The following is a 17,960-nucleotide window of genomic DNA, read 5'->3' as shown; positions in this document are numbered from 1 at the left end:
AATTCCGATATTGAACTTCCTGACATTCCCATGAAACCTTAGGAGCCTGCATCTTTTTATATTCAGATTTAAATTTTCTTTCTAATATGTGTATATATTTTATAGGAATATATATCATATACTTGAATAACTTTGACTTTGTAATAAATGCTTGTGGTGCTGAGTTTTAGTGGTCAGCTTGACACAACCTGGAATCACCTACAAAGAGAGTCTCAATGAAGGCTGTTCTCTGTCAGGATGACCTGTGTGTATGTCTGTGGGTGTTTGTCTTGACTACTTTGATCGATGTGAGAAGTCCCAGACCACTGTGGGGAGCTTCATTCCTTAGTTTTAGACTGCAGTGTTGGAGAACATCATCCAAGTACTAAATATACATGCGTTCATTTCTCTCTCTGCTCTTTAGGGTAGATGTGATGTAACTAAATATTTTAAGATAGTGCCCTCTCAGCTATGATACATTTAGGACTTGAAACTGTGAGCAAAGTAAAACCTTACTCCCTAATTTGCATTTTTGTTATGGTATTTTATCACAGAAATGTAACTAGGATACCACCTGTGAAATAAATGTACATCTGTGTTCTCACCTAAGTATTGAACTGTTTCTGAACACATCTAGTATAGTGCCCTATAGATTTGTTCACAGATCCCAAGAACTAGAATGGGTATTTTAAATGCAGGTCTCTCTTGCTAATGACACACTTCTTGTAGAGTTTGTGTTTAGTTCACATATACCTTTCAATGTTAACAGTTTTTTAAACTCTCTGGATTGCTTAGAAAATGGAGCCTACTATTTACAAGCTTTAATTTAGAATTCAGAATACAAATATATTTTGGTAAGAAATTGGGTCATGGTTCAAGACCAGTGTATTAAATCAAATGAGTGTCTTAAGGATTGTGACACAAATAGGTGTGGTGTTCAGAAACCAAATGCAACACATACTGTGCTACTCATGGTTAATGATTTAGAGTCCAATTAGGTGAATAAGAATTAAGTGGGAAAGTGACTGTTAATAATTGATTTATAAAAGCTGGCTTTGATTGAGTGGTTCTTACGGTCAAGATTTTTCCCCTGATAGCATGAAAAACAACCATGGACAAAAATAAACAAAACTCTCCAGCTTTCACAGATTGTTATAGTGGTTTTCAGTTACAAATGATGAATTAATTAAATCAATATGACTGATGAATATAGTATATAGAATGATGGTAGTTGCTAAGATGAGAGGCAAAGACAAGAAGGCAATAACACAGATGTGTGTGGAGAAGGATGTGCTAATTTTTAAGAAGGCTAAGTCAGACCTCATTGAGAAGGATACATTCCAGTAAAGATCATGAATAGTGCAGAAGAAATATATGCATATACAGGCACCCAGATTAAGAATATCATGTTTTCAATGAATCTCATCACTCATTTCAAATGTTTTCTGCTACCATTGTCTTGAGAACACAACAATATTGAAAATATAACGCCCATACAGTATACAATAAAGCCGTTCAAATGGGAACTAACCTATTTTACAAATATATTTCTCATTTTATCTTTCAATAAAATCAACCTACAAGCAACAACTGTAAGAGTCAACTCTCAGTCAACACTTTGGTGAAAATTAAAAATAATGTCACATCAGTAGACAATATTTTGATTATAACCAAATTGGGGTAAAGGAGGTATATCCAGAGAAATAAGTGATTGACATGTTCCCTTATATCATTAAGAGAAATTAGATACAGTTCTTCCCCCTACTCTTTCACAAGACACCCCAAGTTCTGCCTATTTATTGTTTTGCTGTGGGTCTCTGCATCTATTTCCATCAGCTGCTGGGTAAAACCTCTCAGAAGACAGTTATGCTAGGCTCCTGTCTGCAAGCATAGCAGAGTATTAATAATAGTGTTAGAGGTTGGCTCTTTTCCATAGGTTAAATCTAAAGTTGGGTATTTCCTAGGGTATTCAGGCCGCACTTTCAATGCATAAAAAGATTTTTAATAAAGTCTGGTTGTTTTATTAAAAATCTCTCCTTTTCTAAAGAGTGGTACTTTTTATTTTCAGTGTAGTTTTCTACTTTTCATTCTGCACTGATTTGGAATTTAATTTAGAATTTGATATAAAGTCCTAATTTCATATTTTTCATGCCACGTATTTTTGACACTTGCTAAAAAATTAATCAGCTTTTTAAATATGTATTCTTCCATTTCCGTTATGATTCAGTGCATGTTTGGTCTTTAACCTTCTTCTAGGTCTCAAATATTAGGGTAATCCTATTGTCATGGTTGGAGGTTCGTGTTATCATTGTTATAAGTGAAAGGCTTTCATCTTCATCTTATATTGGCAAGTCGGGTATATTGTGAGGGCATATGGAAAGGAAATGTTAAATTTCCTGTATTCACAGTTGGCATAAAGGAAAAACAACAACAACAAAAAAAACATTTTAAAAAATCAGGCCTTCATCCTGCAGCACTAAAACAATTAGTAAACTTGACAAGATTATGTCACACAAAGCCAAGCTTTAAAATATGATTGTATTTGATATACAAGCAACAACAACAACAACAACAACAACAAACATGAACATTTAAAGTTTGCAACAGCTTCCATGCTATGCTACAATTTGCTTTTTGAAAGCTCTGTGATTCCAAGAATAACCCATTAGTACACAAATAAATTAAAGAAAGCAAAAATGTATTGAGAACTCTTTCTTGCTTGTGGCTTGTGAGGCTTGACAGAGGATGTCAGCACTTTCCAATGAGTCTTTATATTTAATAAAATGCAGATCAAGTCACCGCAGCTTCTGAATAAATGTTTAGAAGCTGCTTCTGAATAGACATTTAGAGGCTGCTTCTGAAGTGACGTGTAATTGCTAAGGACAAAAATAGCTATAGCAGCTTTGTAAAAGAAGCATGAATCTGGTGGATTTACATGATCTGTTTTATGACTTACTGTGAAGGTATAGTATGGTGCTAATTTTCACTAAAATGCCCGTAGAAATCAAAGTAATAGAAAATCTTGCAATAAACCAACATGCATATAGTCAATTATTTGTTATTGTCAACATGCCAAGGAAACGAAATTCGTGAATGACCGTAAAAGCCATAAATCTGTACGCTAAATGTATAATTTGATCTATACCTTATGTTGTATACAATTAAGAAATTTGCCATTCTACCCAATGTAAAGCTATAAAAAACATAAAATTTTAAACAAAAAGATGGAAGAAACCTGCTATGTGGAACAAAACTGATTTTTTTTTTAGCAGAAACAATAGTATGAACTATTAACAATTAATTACTTCATTTTGTCAAAACTGCATACCTCAGCCTTGTAACAGTAAGGCTATGGAATGACCGGAATAGTTATTTCTTAAGCTTAAGAAATAGTTATTAAGCTTAAGAAATAACTATTGGGTTGGGTATTGGCTCAGTTTCCTGAGTGCTGGCAGTGAAAGTTCAGCTCTTCAGCATTCACATGATAGTCAGGCTTTGTGTTAGCCCAGCACTGGAGGGAGAAGCTGGTCAGCCAGGCAAGTGTAATGTGAGCCCCAGGTTCGGCAAGAAATCCTATCTAAAATACAATGCATGGCACGGTGGTGATGCCTTTAATTCCATCAGGGAGATCTCTGTGAGTTCTAGGCCAGCCTGGTCTAGATGGCGACTTCCAGTCCAGCCAGAGCTACATAGTGAGATCCTGTCTCAAGAAGAAATAATATAAACAAAAAGATGTAGAAACAATTACTATAGCATTCTAACTTTAACTCCTGGCCTCTACATGCACCCACAAAAGTGAGTGCATTCTCCATACCAGTACACACAGAGACATACACACACACACAGAGGAGGAGAGAGACAGACAGACAGACAGAGACAGAGTGACAGAGAGAAAGCAAAATAACATACAGTCAATGGGAAAGACTATAGTTTTTCTCCCTTTCTCACACAGCACTGCTTTCCTACTTAGTAACCCAAGGATTAATCCATTCAAAAACTTGTATGTGAATATTATTAACAATCTCACATATGGTATTTTGAGACAGAAACTCTACAATGTGTAAATAAAAACTGTGTGAGTAGCAATCCCATCATTTATGAAATAGTCAAAGATTGTGAAAAAATTCAGGAGAATTATAGATGTGTAATTTGGCAGAAATAAAGAGGCGGCCTTTATGCAGAAAATAGTTAGGAACCCTTAGTAGATCTTAATACAATTAAAAATGAAAGGATGGGAAAAAATATTTGATGAGATTTGAGACCTACTACTCAGAGCTAATTATGCTAATAATTCTTTCATTAAAAACTATTTTCTATTAAGTTTTTTCAACTTAATTAATTGTGTGACAATCAACAGAATTAATTGCATCATTGCTATGGAGAATTCTATTATCTACAAAATCAAAGAAGAAAGTCGAATGTCATGGAAGTTTAAGATTAGAAAAATGGCTCTGTTATACTTCAAAAAAAGTATTACGTTTGTTTTAAAAAGAACTATGTTGAACAAAATTTTGCTCAAAACTTTCAGTCAGTGGAACTGAAGAGGTCTCTGAGAGGTTAAGGGCAGTGTGTTCTGTTAGAAGACCCTGGTACCGTTCCCAGCCCCCACACAGCAGCTCCCACCCATCTGTAACTCCAGTCCAGATCAGTTGCCCTCTTCTGGCATTTGTGGCACCACACAGGTGTTGCACATATATACATTCAAGTAAAAACATTTATACATACGAAATAAGAAATAAATCTTTTAAAGAATCTTTCACTACTATTGGACTTAATCCAATTTAAAATCACTAAGCAAAAACATTTTCAAAAGGAAAACTTCACTTAACGATACAATGTAGTGGCAACAGGTACCACGTAACCTATTAGAGCTATTAAAAAAAATAAAGCACAGTTCATTATTTCTAGTATGAGAAAGAAGACAGATAGCACACACTAAGATAATGACTGGTTGTCATGGGTGAAAATGCAACACTGAAGTGGTGAGCACAGTATCTCTTCTGGTCACTGCTTTCAGAGTCACCTCCTGAAGGTACCAACCCTTTCAAATTTTTAATCCTGGCTCTGCCCCACCATCCATCTTACACTACTAACCTCTCTCACTAGTTCTATTGGCTGCATTTATCATCGTTGCTGATTCCCAGTAAATAGTGAGTTGTTTGGGGAACTGCAGTTTTCTTATCACACTGAGTGAGAATACAGGCTTAGCAATATTTTTGAAATGAGCTTGAATATAAAAAGGGAGAATGTGTAACAAAAGAGCGGCCAGCCATGGCGCTTGCTAAAAGAATGGTTTTAAAGGATTAAAGACAGCTTCACTGAGAATGGGGTTTCATTAAAATAGTAGAGAAAGTAAGAGAATGTACTAGATCAGGATTAGCAAACCCCAGTGAATGAAAGGAATAATTTTTGGAGGAAAGAAAAATAATGTAAACTATGTAGAGTAAATTTGAGATTTTGAAAGGAGACCCTTGGGAAAATAATCCCGTATAAGACTAAAACCACAGATCTTGTTGTTGGGAAAGAACTACAGTTTTGTTAATGATTGAAGTTCCAAAATCATAACCTTGATTTCATAGTTTTGGAAGCATTGACCATTGTCATGAAAGATGTTCTAAGATGAGTTAATATAATGGAGGGCAGGATGTTAAGTAATTCAAAGAAGTTCTCAAAAATAGAAAAATAATGTATAGGACTCAGAAGAGTCAGGTGAAGATGGCAGAGAATGTAATGCTTGTCATGAGCACATTTCAGGAAAGGGAAAAAGACAGAAACAAGGACAGTATTTAAGAGAGGTATGGTGCTAATTAAACCAGAGCTACACATTGAGTAGCTTTTTAACTATCTACTACCTGTGAGATGGTCAAATCCAAGCAGGCCTCCTATGTCCATTTTAGTTCCATCACATCAAGCTTTATGTGAAATTTGGTTTTCTTGTCCATTATATTTGTTAGATGACTTTTTTTCAGTTTTCAGTGAGAGATTGAAGCTTCTGAATGCTATTGGATCTATTATTTATATAGTTAAGTCTAACCAAAGGCTATTATGTTTATTTGTGACATTTAAAGGAGTGTCTGATTGTGGTGATCACAGTACCTTTTAACATAATATTTGAGGCCAGAGTTTGCATTTGTAATAAGCTATTGTTCTCTAACACCACCCCCTAGGGGGTGCAGCCTTGCCAGACCACAGTGGAAGACAATGCAACCAGTCCTGATGAGACCTAATAGGCTAGGGTCAAATAGAAGGGGAGGAAGACCTCCCCTATCAGTGGACTAGGGGAGGGGGATAGGGGAAGGAGAGGGAGGCCAGGTGGGAGAGACTAGGGAGGAGGTTACAGATGGGTTACAAATTGAATAAATTGTAATAAACGATAATAAAAATGTTTTAAAAAGAAGCTATTGTTAAGGGCTGAGGAGATGACTTAGCAGGCAAAGATCTGTGCCACAAAGCCTTGAAATGTATATTCGTTCTCATCTAAGGAACCCAGATAGTGGAAGTCAAGAGCCCATTCCCACTACTTGTCCTTTGACTGTTACTGGAAATTTGGGTGAGTCCCTCCATGGTCATTATTTAATTACCAGAGAATTCAGTTTCCCTCTTGAGGTTCTTGGTCTCATTAATAAGAAAATTTATGAGCAGTCTCAAACAAAAAGCTGAAGAAAAGATTAATAGAGTTTAAAAGAAACTTGCCCCAGGGAAGGCAAGCTGTAATTTTTGAAAGCTGCTTGGAGGAGAATGGGGAAGAGAAGAAAATAAGCCACACCATTGAATGTAAGAAGGATGGAGGTCAGCAGCATGACAGAAGGCAAACACATGATAGGAAGTGGAACTTTATAAAAGAATATGGAAGCCTAAAGTGCCCTCAGAAGCAGACTTAAGCTTTGGAAGCTCCTGGAAGAACAAGACACAAAAAATAAATTGTTAGGTCTTTTGAATCAGGCTTAGTAAAGGCAGATGGGCCCAGCAGAGCTTCTAGGTAGATTATAGGTTCTACAATAAGGAGAGAAATTTCTGGGAAGGAAAAGTACAGTATGTTGTTAAAGAGATAATTATTTTATCTATCTCTTCAGCATAGCTTATTGTGAACTCACATTTCTAAAGGTGCTTTCACCTGCAGGGTAGCCTCTTGGCCATGCATATGCTATGGTCCATGCACACACAGAGGCCCACAGATGCATATGTGTATGTGCAAATAAATAAGTAAATATAAGTCTTTTGCTAGACAACTCTTTATTAAGTAGATTACTTTCAGGCATTCTTTAGCTTATTTACTTATTCTCTTGATGTGGTATGTGCTTGTTGAGAAGCTTGAGGTTAACGTTTATTTTGGTACAGTGGTATTCAAAGTACATATTCATTTTTTCATAGATTATGTTCACATATTCAACACGTAAAGTACAACTATTAACAGATAATAAGTAAACATTAAACTATTTTAGAAATGATTATTATATGGACTAAGGTCTTAGTTGCAAGTTACATGATCTACTTCTGTCAACTTATGGAACTAAAAGCATGTTAAAGGGCTCTTGGAATTGGGAGTTGAGAAATACAGACCCCCTATTGACAGTCAGGAAAACATGCACCAAATGATGCTATCTCTAGCGGTAATCTACCTGTAGTAGATCATTTAAGCGATTCTGCTAGCTGAGACAGGACTCAATTCTGATGACTTGCTTACTGGAGATGACTTTTCTCTTTGGGTACAGACCGTAGACGGGACCTACACTGCATAACAGTTGTCTGTAAGAAAGTTTGAACTTATGACAGGAGTCTACCACAAAAGGCATCTGAAAGACTCTACCTAGCAGTGTTTCAAAGCAGACACTAAGACTCACAACCAAACCCTCGGCAGAGTGCAGGGAATCATATGAAAGAAGGGAAGTTAGTATGATATGGAAAGGATAGGAGCTCTACAAGGACCAAATATATCTGGGCACAGGGTCTTTTCTGAGACTGACACTCAACCAAGGACCATCTATGGATATAACCTAAAACTTCTGCTCGGATGTGGCCTGTGGTAGCTCAGTAACCAAGTAGTTTTCCAAAGTAAGGGGAACACGGACTATTTCTAACAGGATCTCAAGGGCAGGCTGTTCGACCCCCACCCCCCCAGGGGAGGAGCAGTCTGTTAGGCCACAGAGGAGGACTTTGCAGCCAGCCCTGAAGATACCTGATAAAACAGGGTCAGATGAAAGGGGAGGAGGTCCTCCCCTATCAGGGGACTTGGAAAGGGGCAGGGAGGAGACCAGGGAGGGAGTGTGGGGTTGGGGAGGGAATGAGGGAGCGGGATACAGCTGGGACACAGAGTTAACAAAATGTAACTAAAAATAAAAATAAAAATAAAAATAAAAAATAAAAAAAATAAATTATTTAATTTCACATTTAAAAAAAAAAAAGAAAGTTTGGATATGGGAGGTGTTTGCTGATAGTGTGGCTAATCATATGGAAAGTTACAAAATAAGATATAGGGAAGGAATTCACCAGATTTGGGCACTCATGAAAGACAAGTATTTCTCTGGTGCTATAAAATACATTTTGCTTTAAGACACAATTGTTATTGATAATCTGATTTAAATATTGCTGATAGTAATATATTACTCTCAGTAAATTCAGTTTTCCTCTTGATGATTATTTTTATTTTATATGTATACATGTACATCATTATTATTTAGAACTTAGGATGGGACTTCTATTGTATATTTGTTTTGTCTCCTTTATGTTTTATTTGTACTTTCATGATGAATGTTTGAATGGTATCTTCAATGTATGGATCATTTCTGGAGTGTGTTCAAAGCCAAGTGTTCAATTCATAAGACTTAGGTTTGGTTCTTATGTAATATGTATACCTAGGGCACATGAATTCGTATATCAAAGCACAGGTGAGTAATACTGTATCAGTAGGCTGAAATTCAGTCAGCAAATGAGAAGACAATAGTTTCCCACTTGCAGAGTGGAACTCCCATCTTTCTTCAAGTTACCTAGATATCCTGAAGTGTTTATGCGCCATCACATCAAACACTTTGACTAAATAATGAGGTCCAAGCCAGCATAAATGTAGTTATTAATTTAGCCTATCTTATTCTTGTTTAGATAAAAATAAGTAGGTTAAGGGTTTCACATGTTCATTTTATCCCTCTATTAGATTTCATTATGAATCCCATGAGACATTTTGTTTCAGAAGCTAGAGCATAAGAAAAGAGAAGCTTTTGAATATTGTAGCATGGTACTGCCATGGCCTGATGTGCTGGTTTTATTTATTTTTTGTTTGTTTGCAAATATGTATTTTTATATTCATGAATATTTTTGCCTTCATTCATGCAATATGCACCACATATGTACCCGGAACTGACAGAGGTCAGCAGAGGGTGTCACATTCCTTGGAACTGGAGTTGCAGATGGCTGTAAACTGTCTTGTGGGTACTGGTAACCAAGCCTGGGTCCTCTGCAAAAGCAGCCACTGCTCTTAGCAGCTGTGACATCCCTTGAGGCCCCAAATGGGACTTTTTGATCCCTCACTCAGAAACAGCAGCTGACATTGTCTGGCAAAGGCCAAAAACAGGAAGACCAGATAAGGGGCTGTCCTATGTTGTTTGTGATAGGAAAGATTACTGAATGAATTTCAATGTTTAAGCAATGTTGACTGGTTGAAATTTTAAGGTAGGAAAATGAGGGATGATTTTCAGATGTCTGATGAAAGCAAATATTTTGTGAACAAAGAATTGATTCTTACATACTGACTGATTCCAGATTGCTTTTGCTGAAAGAGGTGAGAGACACAGCTGGGATATTACTCTTCTCTCACTGTTTTTATTCACAGCGCAAATGTCTCCCTGGAATGTGCATCTTCTGCTTCTTCCTAAATACTGATGTGACATTATTTAATAGGTGTTCAGGCATTATAAATATGATGTTTCCAAAATGGATAGTGAGCAAATTGTTGGAATAAATGTGGTTTTTTTATGCCTTTGTGATGTATGGCAACATTGTGTGGAAAGGTGGGTGGTTCATGTTTGTCCTGTGACTGGCTCCTTGACGCTTCTTGTCTTCTTTTTAGCTGGGATGACAGCAGTTCAGTGAGCAGTGGTCTCAGTGACACACTTGACAACATCAGCACAGACGACCTGAATACCACATCCTCCATCAGCTCATACTCCAACATCACAGTTCCCTCCAGGAAGAACACGCAGGTGAGGAGCTGTCCTCTCTCTTCGTACTGACTCAACTATTTCTTCCTCCATTTTTTTCTTAAATTTAAGTTGTGGTTTTACATTATATCCTGAAGCATTTGCATAAGTTAAATAGACAGATACAGACCCACCAACTCTGCTTTTATCTCAGTCTTTCTAGAATTACACCCCTAAGAATCATACCAATGACCAACCACAGCCTCTTTTGAAGACTATAAGCAGCTTAGACATATTTGCTGGTGTCTAGCCCAGAAGGACTCACATTGCCATTTCCCCGCCTTCTAATACTGATTGATTTAAAAATAAAGTTTAAAAACAGTCTAACATTGGATTCCTCTTAATTAATTTTATACTGATCTCAAAAACAAATTACAGGGCTCACTTGTAAATGGTAAATCAAGAAAAATATATTCTATCTTGTCTTGGTTTTTCTTGTCACATTAGTCATAGAAAAGTCCCTTCCTTTGAGGAGTTTAATTAGGCTTTTCTGAACATTATTTATCCTGACATTCTCTAATATCTGCAAAGAGAAATTCTATGGCTCAAATTGATGACACTTAAGTGAAGCCGTAGTTAAAAATAGAATCATCTTTGGCATGCTTCTGATGTATAAATCAGTGCTCCATTATTTTTCTTACCAGTTATCTGAAAATGCATTTCGGTGCCGGGTTCACACATTATAGGATTTCTTTCATGGGAAGTTTTTCTTTATAGCTTAAAACAGATACGGAGAAGCGTTCGGCAACAGATGAGACCTGGGAGAGTCCAGAAGAGCTGAAGAAGACTGAAGAAGATTTTGACAGCCACAGCGATGGAGGTGCCAAGTGGAAGGGCGCTGCTCCTGGACTCGCTGAAGACTCAGAGAAGACAGGGCAGAAGGGGGGCCTGTCGGTGTCTCAGACAGGCTCCTGGAGGAGAGGCATGTCTGCTCAGGGAGGAACATCCGCTAGGCAGAAAACCGGCACAAGTGCACTCAAGACCCCTGGTAGGCTTGCCACTTGGGCTCTTCTCTGCAGAAGTGTTTTAACCTGTGGTCCCGTTTGACGCATGTGGTTACGTGTATGGGACCCCCCTTGGATAATTCTATTCTTCCGCACACAGTGAAATGATTGTATTCTATAATCCATGTGCTTTGTCATGTAAAAATCATGTATGACGATCTGAGGATTCTGCGGGAATCCCTCTCATCAAATGGGGCTGCTATCTGCTACATTACAATTTGGTCGCTTTAGGTCATACACAGGTAAATTATTGGTTCTGCATAAACAATGACTCATTTTTCCTAACTTGTTAATGAATATTTTTGGTATTGATTTTACGAATGCCACTACCTTTGACCACAAAGCTGAGGTCTGAAAGCAATCGTACTAACCCGAGAATTAGAGTTTCCTTTACTTTAGATTCTGTTTGTCAGTTAAACTTTATGAAGGAAAAGAGTGAAAGAATTCTGCTCCCTTGTGCCACCTGTCTTATTTTATAAATAGTGTCATCTGAAGTGTGGATGTCATCGAGTCCTTCAGATATAATCATATTGAAGGTACTATAATTAAATTATTGTCTAGTACTTAGTCTAGTGGCACCCTTGTGAAGCAGCATTGTTGTAAGACACGCGATATTAACGTGTTTTCACTTTATTTCTTCCAGTTGGTCACATTGCCTCTGACAGGCATGTTTTTATTTTCTAGCCTTCACTCAATCCTCTCATTATATTAGAGTGCACCCCTCCTTAGATCTGAAACAAGAAACACATCAGAACTGAACTGATATAAAAAGCTAAAGTGCATTCACATTTTGCATTTGGTTTTGGAGGTGTCGCAATGTGCGATAAATGTCTCTGTGTGTTTCTCTTTAATTAGGGAAGACTGACGATGCCAAAGCTTCAGAGAAAGGGAAAACTCCCCTTAAAGGATCATCCTTGCAAAGGTCCCCTTCAGACGCAGGGAAAAGCAGTGGAGATGAAGGGAAGAAGCCACCCTCGGGCATTGGAAGATCCACTGCCAGCAGTTCCTTTGGCTACAAGAAGCCAAGTGGTGTAGGGTCCTCTACCATGATCACCAGCAGCGGCGCCACCATAACAAGCGGCTCAGCTACACTGGGGAAAATCCCCAAATCCGCTGCCATTGGTGGGAAGTCCAGCGCAGCAAGGAAAACCAGCCTGGACGGGTCCCAGCATCAAGATGACGTGGTCCTGCACGTGAGCTCCAAGACCACCCTCCAGTACCGCAGCCTGCCCCGCCCTTCTAAGTCCAGCACCAGCGGTATCCCGGGGCGAGGTGGCCACAGATCAAGTACCAGCAGCATTGACTCCAACGTCAGCAGCAAGTCAGCCGGGGCCACCACCTCCAAACTGAGAGAACCCACTAAGATCAGCTCAGGGCGCTCCAGTCCGGTCACTGTCAACCAAACAGACAAAGAGAAGGAGAAAGTAGCGGTCTCGGATTCCGAGAGTGTTTCTTTGTCAGGTTCCCCCAAATCCAGCCCCACCTCTGCCAGTGCCTGTGGTACACAAGGGCTCAGACAGCCAGGGTCCAAGTACCCAGATATTGCCTCGCCCACATTTCGAAGGTAAGGTGTGCAAAGGGACGCTGGGAAAATGTAAACGGCACTATATAACATGCATTTATGCTGCAAAAAGGTATCTTAATTCATTCTAAATATTCTAATAGTCTGTATCCTAGACTTGTTTAAAATACAGTGAATTCTACAGAGCTGATTGCACAAGTTGCTAGTGTAAAAATGTCCATTTAGAGAAGAGGTCAGCTTTTCAGTTTTACAGCGTGACACTAGAAATACAAGGAGCATGCGTAATAGGCTTGAAAGCAGATGACCGACTATTCATGGAAATAAAGTGATGGCTTATAAAATACTTTTCACATTTTGTGAGCAATTTTCACATTTCCTTTCCATAGTTAGAAAACCAAGCTCCATAGATCTTTATAAATACCACATTTGCTTCACTATCTTAGTTCATTATCTTATATATTAGTACATTATCTTACTGACTCCTAATGAGTTGGTGTTTCTGAATATCGATGACATATTTTTTGTACCAGTTTACAATGGACCAATTTATACAGTACTGGAGCTTAACATAGTAGCAAAATAAGTATGATTTGATTGCAAAATTTGAAAACATCTAGATGTTTGACGCAGGACTAACACTCAAGAGTGAGGTGACTTTTACAACTCATCATCAGTGTCCTTTGACAGGGCCCAGCAACATATCCGATGCATGCATCAGGATTATCTTTGTATTAAGGATGTGAAATTCTGCTTAGGGATATTCCTGATTTTAAAGATCCTAAGTAGCAGTGTGGGAGAGGGGGATTTAATGGGTGAGTTAGGACAAACAGTTCAATAACCCTGGATGTTTTCTCATTTTCAAAATGATAGAGTGTAATTTATCATCTATTACTTGTTAAATATTTAAGGTTTGTTTTTATTCTGCTGATTTACCCTAGAACTTTGATCTCTTAGGATGAATCTTGGAAAACTTACTCTCACGTTTAAGTAACCTTTAAAATATAATTGTTTGAAAAATAGCAGTCAAGCTTAGAAGTACTAATTGTGAAGAGCATTTTGATGTGTCTTTTTTTTTTTTTTTTCTCTTGGAAAGAACAAATTATAGCTTGTAGCAAGATAAATATTTTCATTGCTTATATGAAAGCCAATAGTGCCCTCCAGTGGCCCATTACCTATGAAACAATTTCTCATATTCGTCATAGAAACCTTCCACTGCAGGAAATATGGATTTCATTGCAACTGAATTAGTAACCATTCTGCCATTCCTTCATATCATATTATTTCCATATTTGCATAAATTTGATTATATCACCAGTTTCGTTTACAAAACTAAAATGTTTTCTGAACTAAACTCCAATATCTAACTTAGCACCAATGATATTTCAAATCAGTGATATAAATATATATCTGAATAGCTTTGGCAACTGACAAAAATCCCTGTGGTCTTTCCATGGGAAGATAGAAGCAAATCCATAAGTTGCCAACAATATCCAATATTTCCAACCCTGCCACTCAGGCCTCTAGACATGACCTTGCTTATTTGAACCTTGCATTAAATGTCCCCTTTAGATTTTTGAAGAATCTATTCTAAAAGGAAGAAAATCCACTTAAGTGTCATCTACTGAATGCGTAGAAGTTGTTTCATTATAATGGTTCTGTAGCTAGGTAACGCCAAAAGGGCCAAAGTGTTGGAGAGTCCTCTGGCTCCCTGTCTGGACAGACCACAGGCACTCATGAGGTGTGGAGCCTGCTCATGAGAATGGGCAGTGTGAGATCTACTCTCTCAGAAAGGTGATCACTAGAAGTGTAAAAGTCAAGCATGATCATGCTTCACTTTTGCCCACTTCTGCCCGCCTTGGTTGCAGTCCAGTGCTGACTTCCCCTTAAGATATTATAAGAGACTTTTAGTAGTTGATTAATAAAAGACCAGTCATATACCTTCAGGAACATAGAGGCTGGACGTGCTGGGTAGCTCACTACTCTAAAGCACACTTGGCTCTGTGGACCGAAACCCTATGCAATGTGGATATGAGTCTTTTGGAACAACTGAAGTTGTTATTTGTTTTTCTTTTAGGTTGTTTGGTGCCAAGGCAGGTGGCAAATCTGCCTCTGCACCTAATACTGAGGGTGTGAAATCCTCCTCAGTAGTGCCCAGCCCTAGTACCTCTTTAGCCCGTCAAGGCAGTCTGGAGTCACCATCGTCTGGTACGGGCAGCATGGGCAGTGCTGGTGGGCTGAGTGGCAGCAGCAGCCCTCTCTTCAATAAACCCTCAGACTTAACTACAGATGTTATAAGCTTAAGTCACTCGTTGGCTTCCAGCCCGGCATCGGTTCACTCTTTCACATCGGGTGGTCTTGTGTGGGCTGCCAATATGAGCAGTTCCTCTGCCGGCAGCAAGGACACTCCGAGTTACCAGTCCATGACTAGTCTCCATACGAGCTCAGAGTCAATTGACCTGCCCCTCAGCCATCATGGCTCCCTGTCTGGACTGGCCACAGGCACTCATGAGATGCAGAGCCTGCTCATGAGAACGGGTAGTGTGAGATCTACTCTCTCAGAAAGGTGAGCTTCCCTGGAGGCATTGATGAGTCCTTATCCCCTTCTTCCTGGACTGTGCACACCACCCCATCCTACCAAATTCCCTTGATGCCAACTGTGAATACAACTATGCAGTGACATGAAATTGAACGTACATTCAGAATTAATATTGCTAGCACCAGTCTTATTCTTTACTCTCATTGCCAGTTCTGCTAAGGAATAAAGTCACTTTAAGTAGGATGATTGGATAATTTTCTTAACGTGAATGCCTACATTTCTAGTCAATAGGCAATTTCTATAATATATAGTATGTCTTTACGCAGTGAGTGGTATCTTCTCAAGGCATTTTTAGTGGTTGGCTTGAGATTCAAGACAATGCAGCTCTTTGGGATGACTAAAACTTTGATAATGACCAAATTTAAGACATGCTATGATGCCCAAGTTGTCTATTAACCTATTATTTTTAACTATTTTCTTCTGAATTCTCTTGCCTTTGTGAAATACAAAATTAGGAATGAAACACTGCCTTTCAGTGTCCCATCGCCTTGCTGCAAACCAACAGGCAGCAAACGGCACTTCCTCCACACAAAAGCACTTGATACCTAAGTGAGCTATTGGTGTAAAGAATTTTAAAAAATGAGTAGATATCTAAATCAAATAAACAGGTTATAATTTATTAGCCCCCATCCTCCCAACTATAAAAATGAAAATATGAAGTTGATCATATATATAGAGAGAGATTCAATTCATATTTCTTTTGCATTCAAACATTAAATACTAAGAATGATGGTCAAGTACATTGTTTTAATCAAGAAACTGTCAAATCAAAAACTACATGTTAAGATTTATACGTTATAAGTATAGTTAATTTTAGTTTTAATACTTTATTACGCATTTTAGCTCCAGTCTATGAAAATGTTTATTAACCAGATGTGGTGGCGCATGCCTGTAATCCCAACATTCGGGAAGGCAGAAGCAGGGAGACCTGTATGAGGTCAAGGCCAGCCTGGTCTGTAAAGTAAGTCCAGGAAAGCCAAAGGCTATATAGAGAAACCCTGTCTTGAAAAACAACAACAAAAATGTTTATTATAGAAATACAGCAATAAATATACACTTATTTGCTGTTTTAAAGCAAATCATTTTTATAGTTATGCAATAATGGAAGTAGGCTAGTTTTGACCCACTATTAGAATAATAAAATAGACTTTCTAAAATATTCTTTAAATAGATTAGTGAATATTAAGCTATATAAAGTGAATGTGAATATCTTAATAAGAATGATATATAAGACTGATAGAAATCAGTTCTTTCCAGTAAGTGGCTAGATTATTATTTTTTATTTAAGACATCGTATATACTCTTTTTTCCAGAAAGAAATTATAAAGTCTAGTTGTATTTTAACTCTTCAGAGTACAGATGAGGAAGTGTGTGGTCAATGAAAGGCAATCTTATGTGCAAATCCTGACATAAATGCTCAGCTCATAACTAAACTGAAACTATGAAAGTGTACTATAGTGTGGTTTCTTAAATTAATTTGAGATGTCTACGGTAGATGTTGAGGTAAATGTAAGTTTTTTACTTTTCTTGTTATACTTTGATCTTCATAGCCGAATACTAATAGGTCAGTGGGTTTTTATACTTATTCTAATTTTTATATAAATTGGTTTTCACTAAAATTTAAAAAGTAAGGAAATGAATGAATACAAATGAAATAGTTTTTTTATATTACCCTGCATATAAGATGTAGTCATTATTGGTTATGTGACTATATCTAACCCACATGTGTTTTGTTTTATTCTATTGTAATGTGATCAAACCATATTTTTAAAGTAATTTAAAGTCCTAGACAACCTTGACATTTTCTGCTTTGTTTGTTATTTGTGAAAATTAACAACCATGTCGATATTATAGCTAATGGACTTAGACAAACAGTGCATGGGTTGAAATCCCATTTTACTCATTGTCTCTGCCTCCCCAGCCATTGCTGGTATTGGAGTTTGCAGTTCTTGAGGCTTTGCAGAAAGGCCAACGTAATATTGTCATGAATGTCTAAAGCGGTAGTTCTCAACTTTCGTAATGCTACTACCCTTTAGTATAGTTCCTTTTGTTGTGGTGACCTCCCACCCTAAATTTATTTTTGTTGCTATTTTATAAATATAATTTTGCTAATGTTATGAATCATAATGTAAGTATTTTCGGAAATAGAGACTTTCCACAGGGGTCACAACCCACAGGTTGAGAATAACTGGTCTAGAGTTTAGGAAATGGTTCTATATTACTTAATTTAAGTTCATTATTTTCTCAGTTATTTCACTAAATTTCACTGTAACATATAAACATGTAATTTTTATGCAGCCAGATAACATTAGCAAGACAATGGCAATTGTCTCATTTTCTGCAATATTTTAAAGAAATAATCTTTAAAATAACACTAGATCACATAAATACATAGCCCAATATAGTTTTTGTCTTTAGCATGATTTTTTATTTGTTTAGCATGATTCCTTAGGTTTGCTTATTCCTGACAGTTAGGAAATTTTAAAATTATAATGTATGAGCAGAACGAATTACTCATTGGCATAAAAATTGCACCTTCTATAAGAGATGGAGTACCTGTAGAAGAAAACATTTTAGCTTTGATTATGAGTGATTTAATTTTAAGTCAGTCTTTTTACATTTATGTCACGTCATCCGCATTGTGAACATGCTCTGTATTTAATTTTGAT

The 17,960-nt window shown here is 37.4% G+C and overlaps 1 protein-coding gene across 2 annotated transcripts in view; it reads left to right on the top strand.

The window, feature by feature from the left end:
* Nav3 (neuron navigator 3) overlaps nt 1-17,960 on the top strand; it is a 329,995-nt gene that overhangs the window by 232,821 nt on the left and 79,214 nt on the right. For both annotated transcript variants that reach the window (XM_055626040.1, XM_055626039.1), the window contains exons 13-16: nt 10,040-10,172; nt 10,887-11,157; nt 12,029-12,737; nt 14,770-15,258. In XM_055626040.1, coding sequence (XP_055482015.1) covers nt 10,040-10,172; nt 10,887-11,157; nt 12,029-12,737; nt 14,770-15,258 — 1,602 coding nt within the window. The remainder of the gene's footprint in view (nt 1-10,039; nt 10,173-10,886; nt 11,158-12,028; nt 12,738-14,769; nt 15,259-17,960) is intronic.

The sequence above is a fragment of the Psammomys obesus genome, unplaced genomic scaffold, assembly GCF_907164565.1.
Source record: "Psammomys obesus unplaced genomic scaffold, mPsaObe1.curated_primary_1811, whole genome shotgun sequence".
In the NCBI taxonomy this organism is placed as follows: domain Eukaryota; kingdom Metazoa; phylum Chordata; class Mammalia; order Rodentia; family Muridae; genus Psammomys; species Psammomys obesus.
Note: the sequence above shows the minus strand (reverse complement) of the source record. Positions and strands in the feature narration are given on the sequence as shown.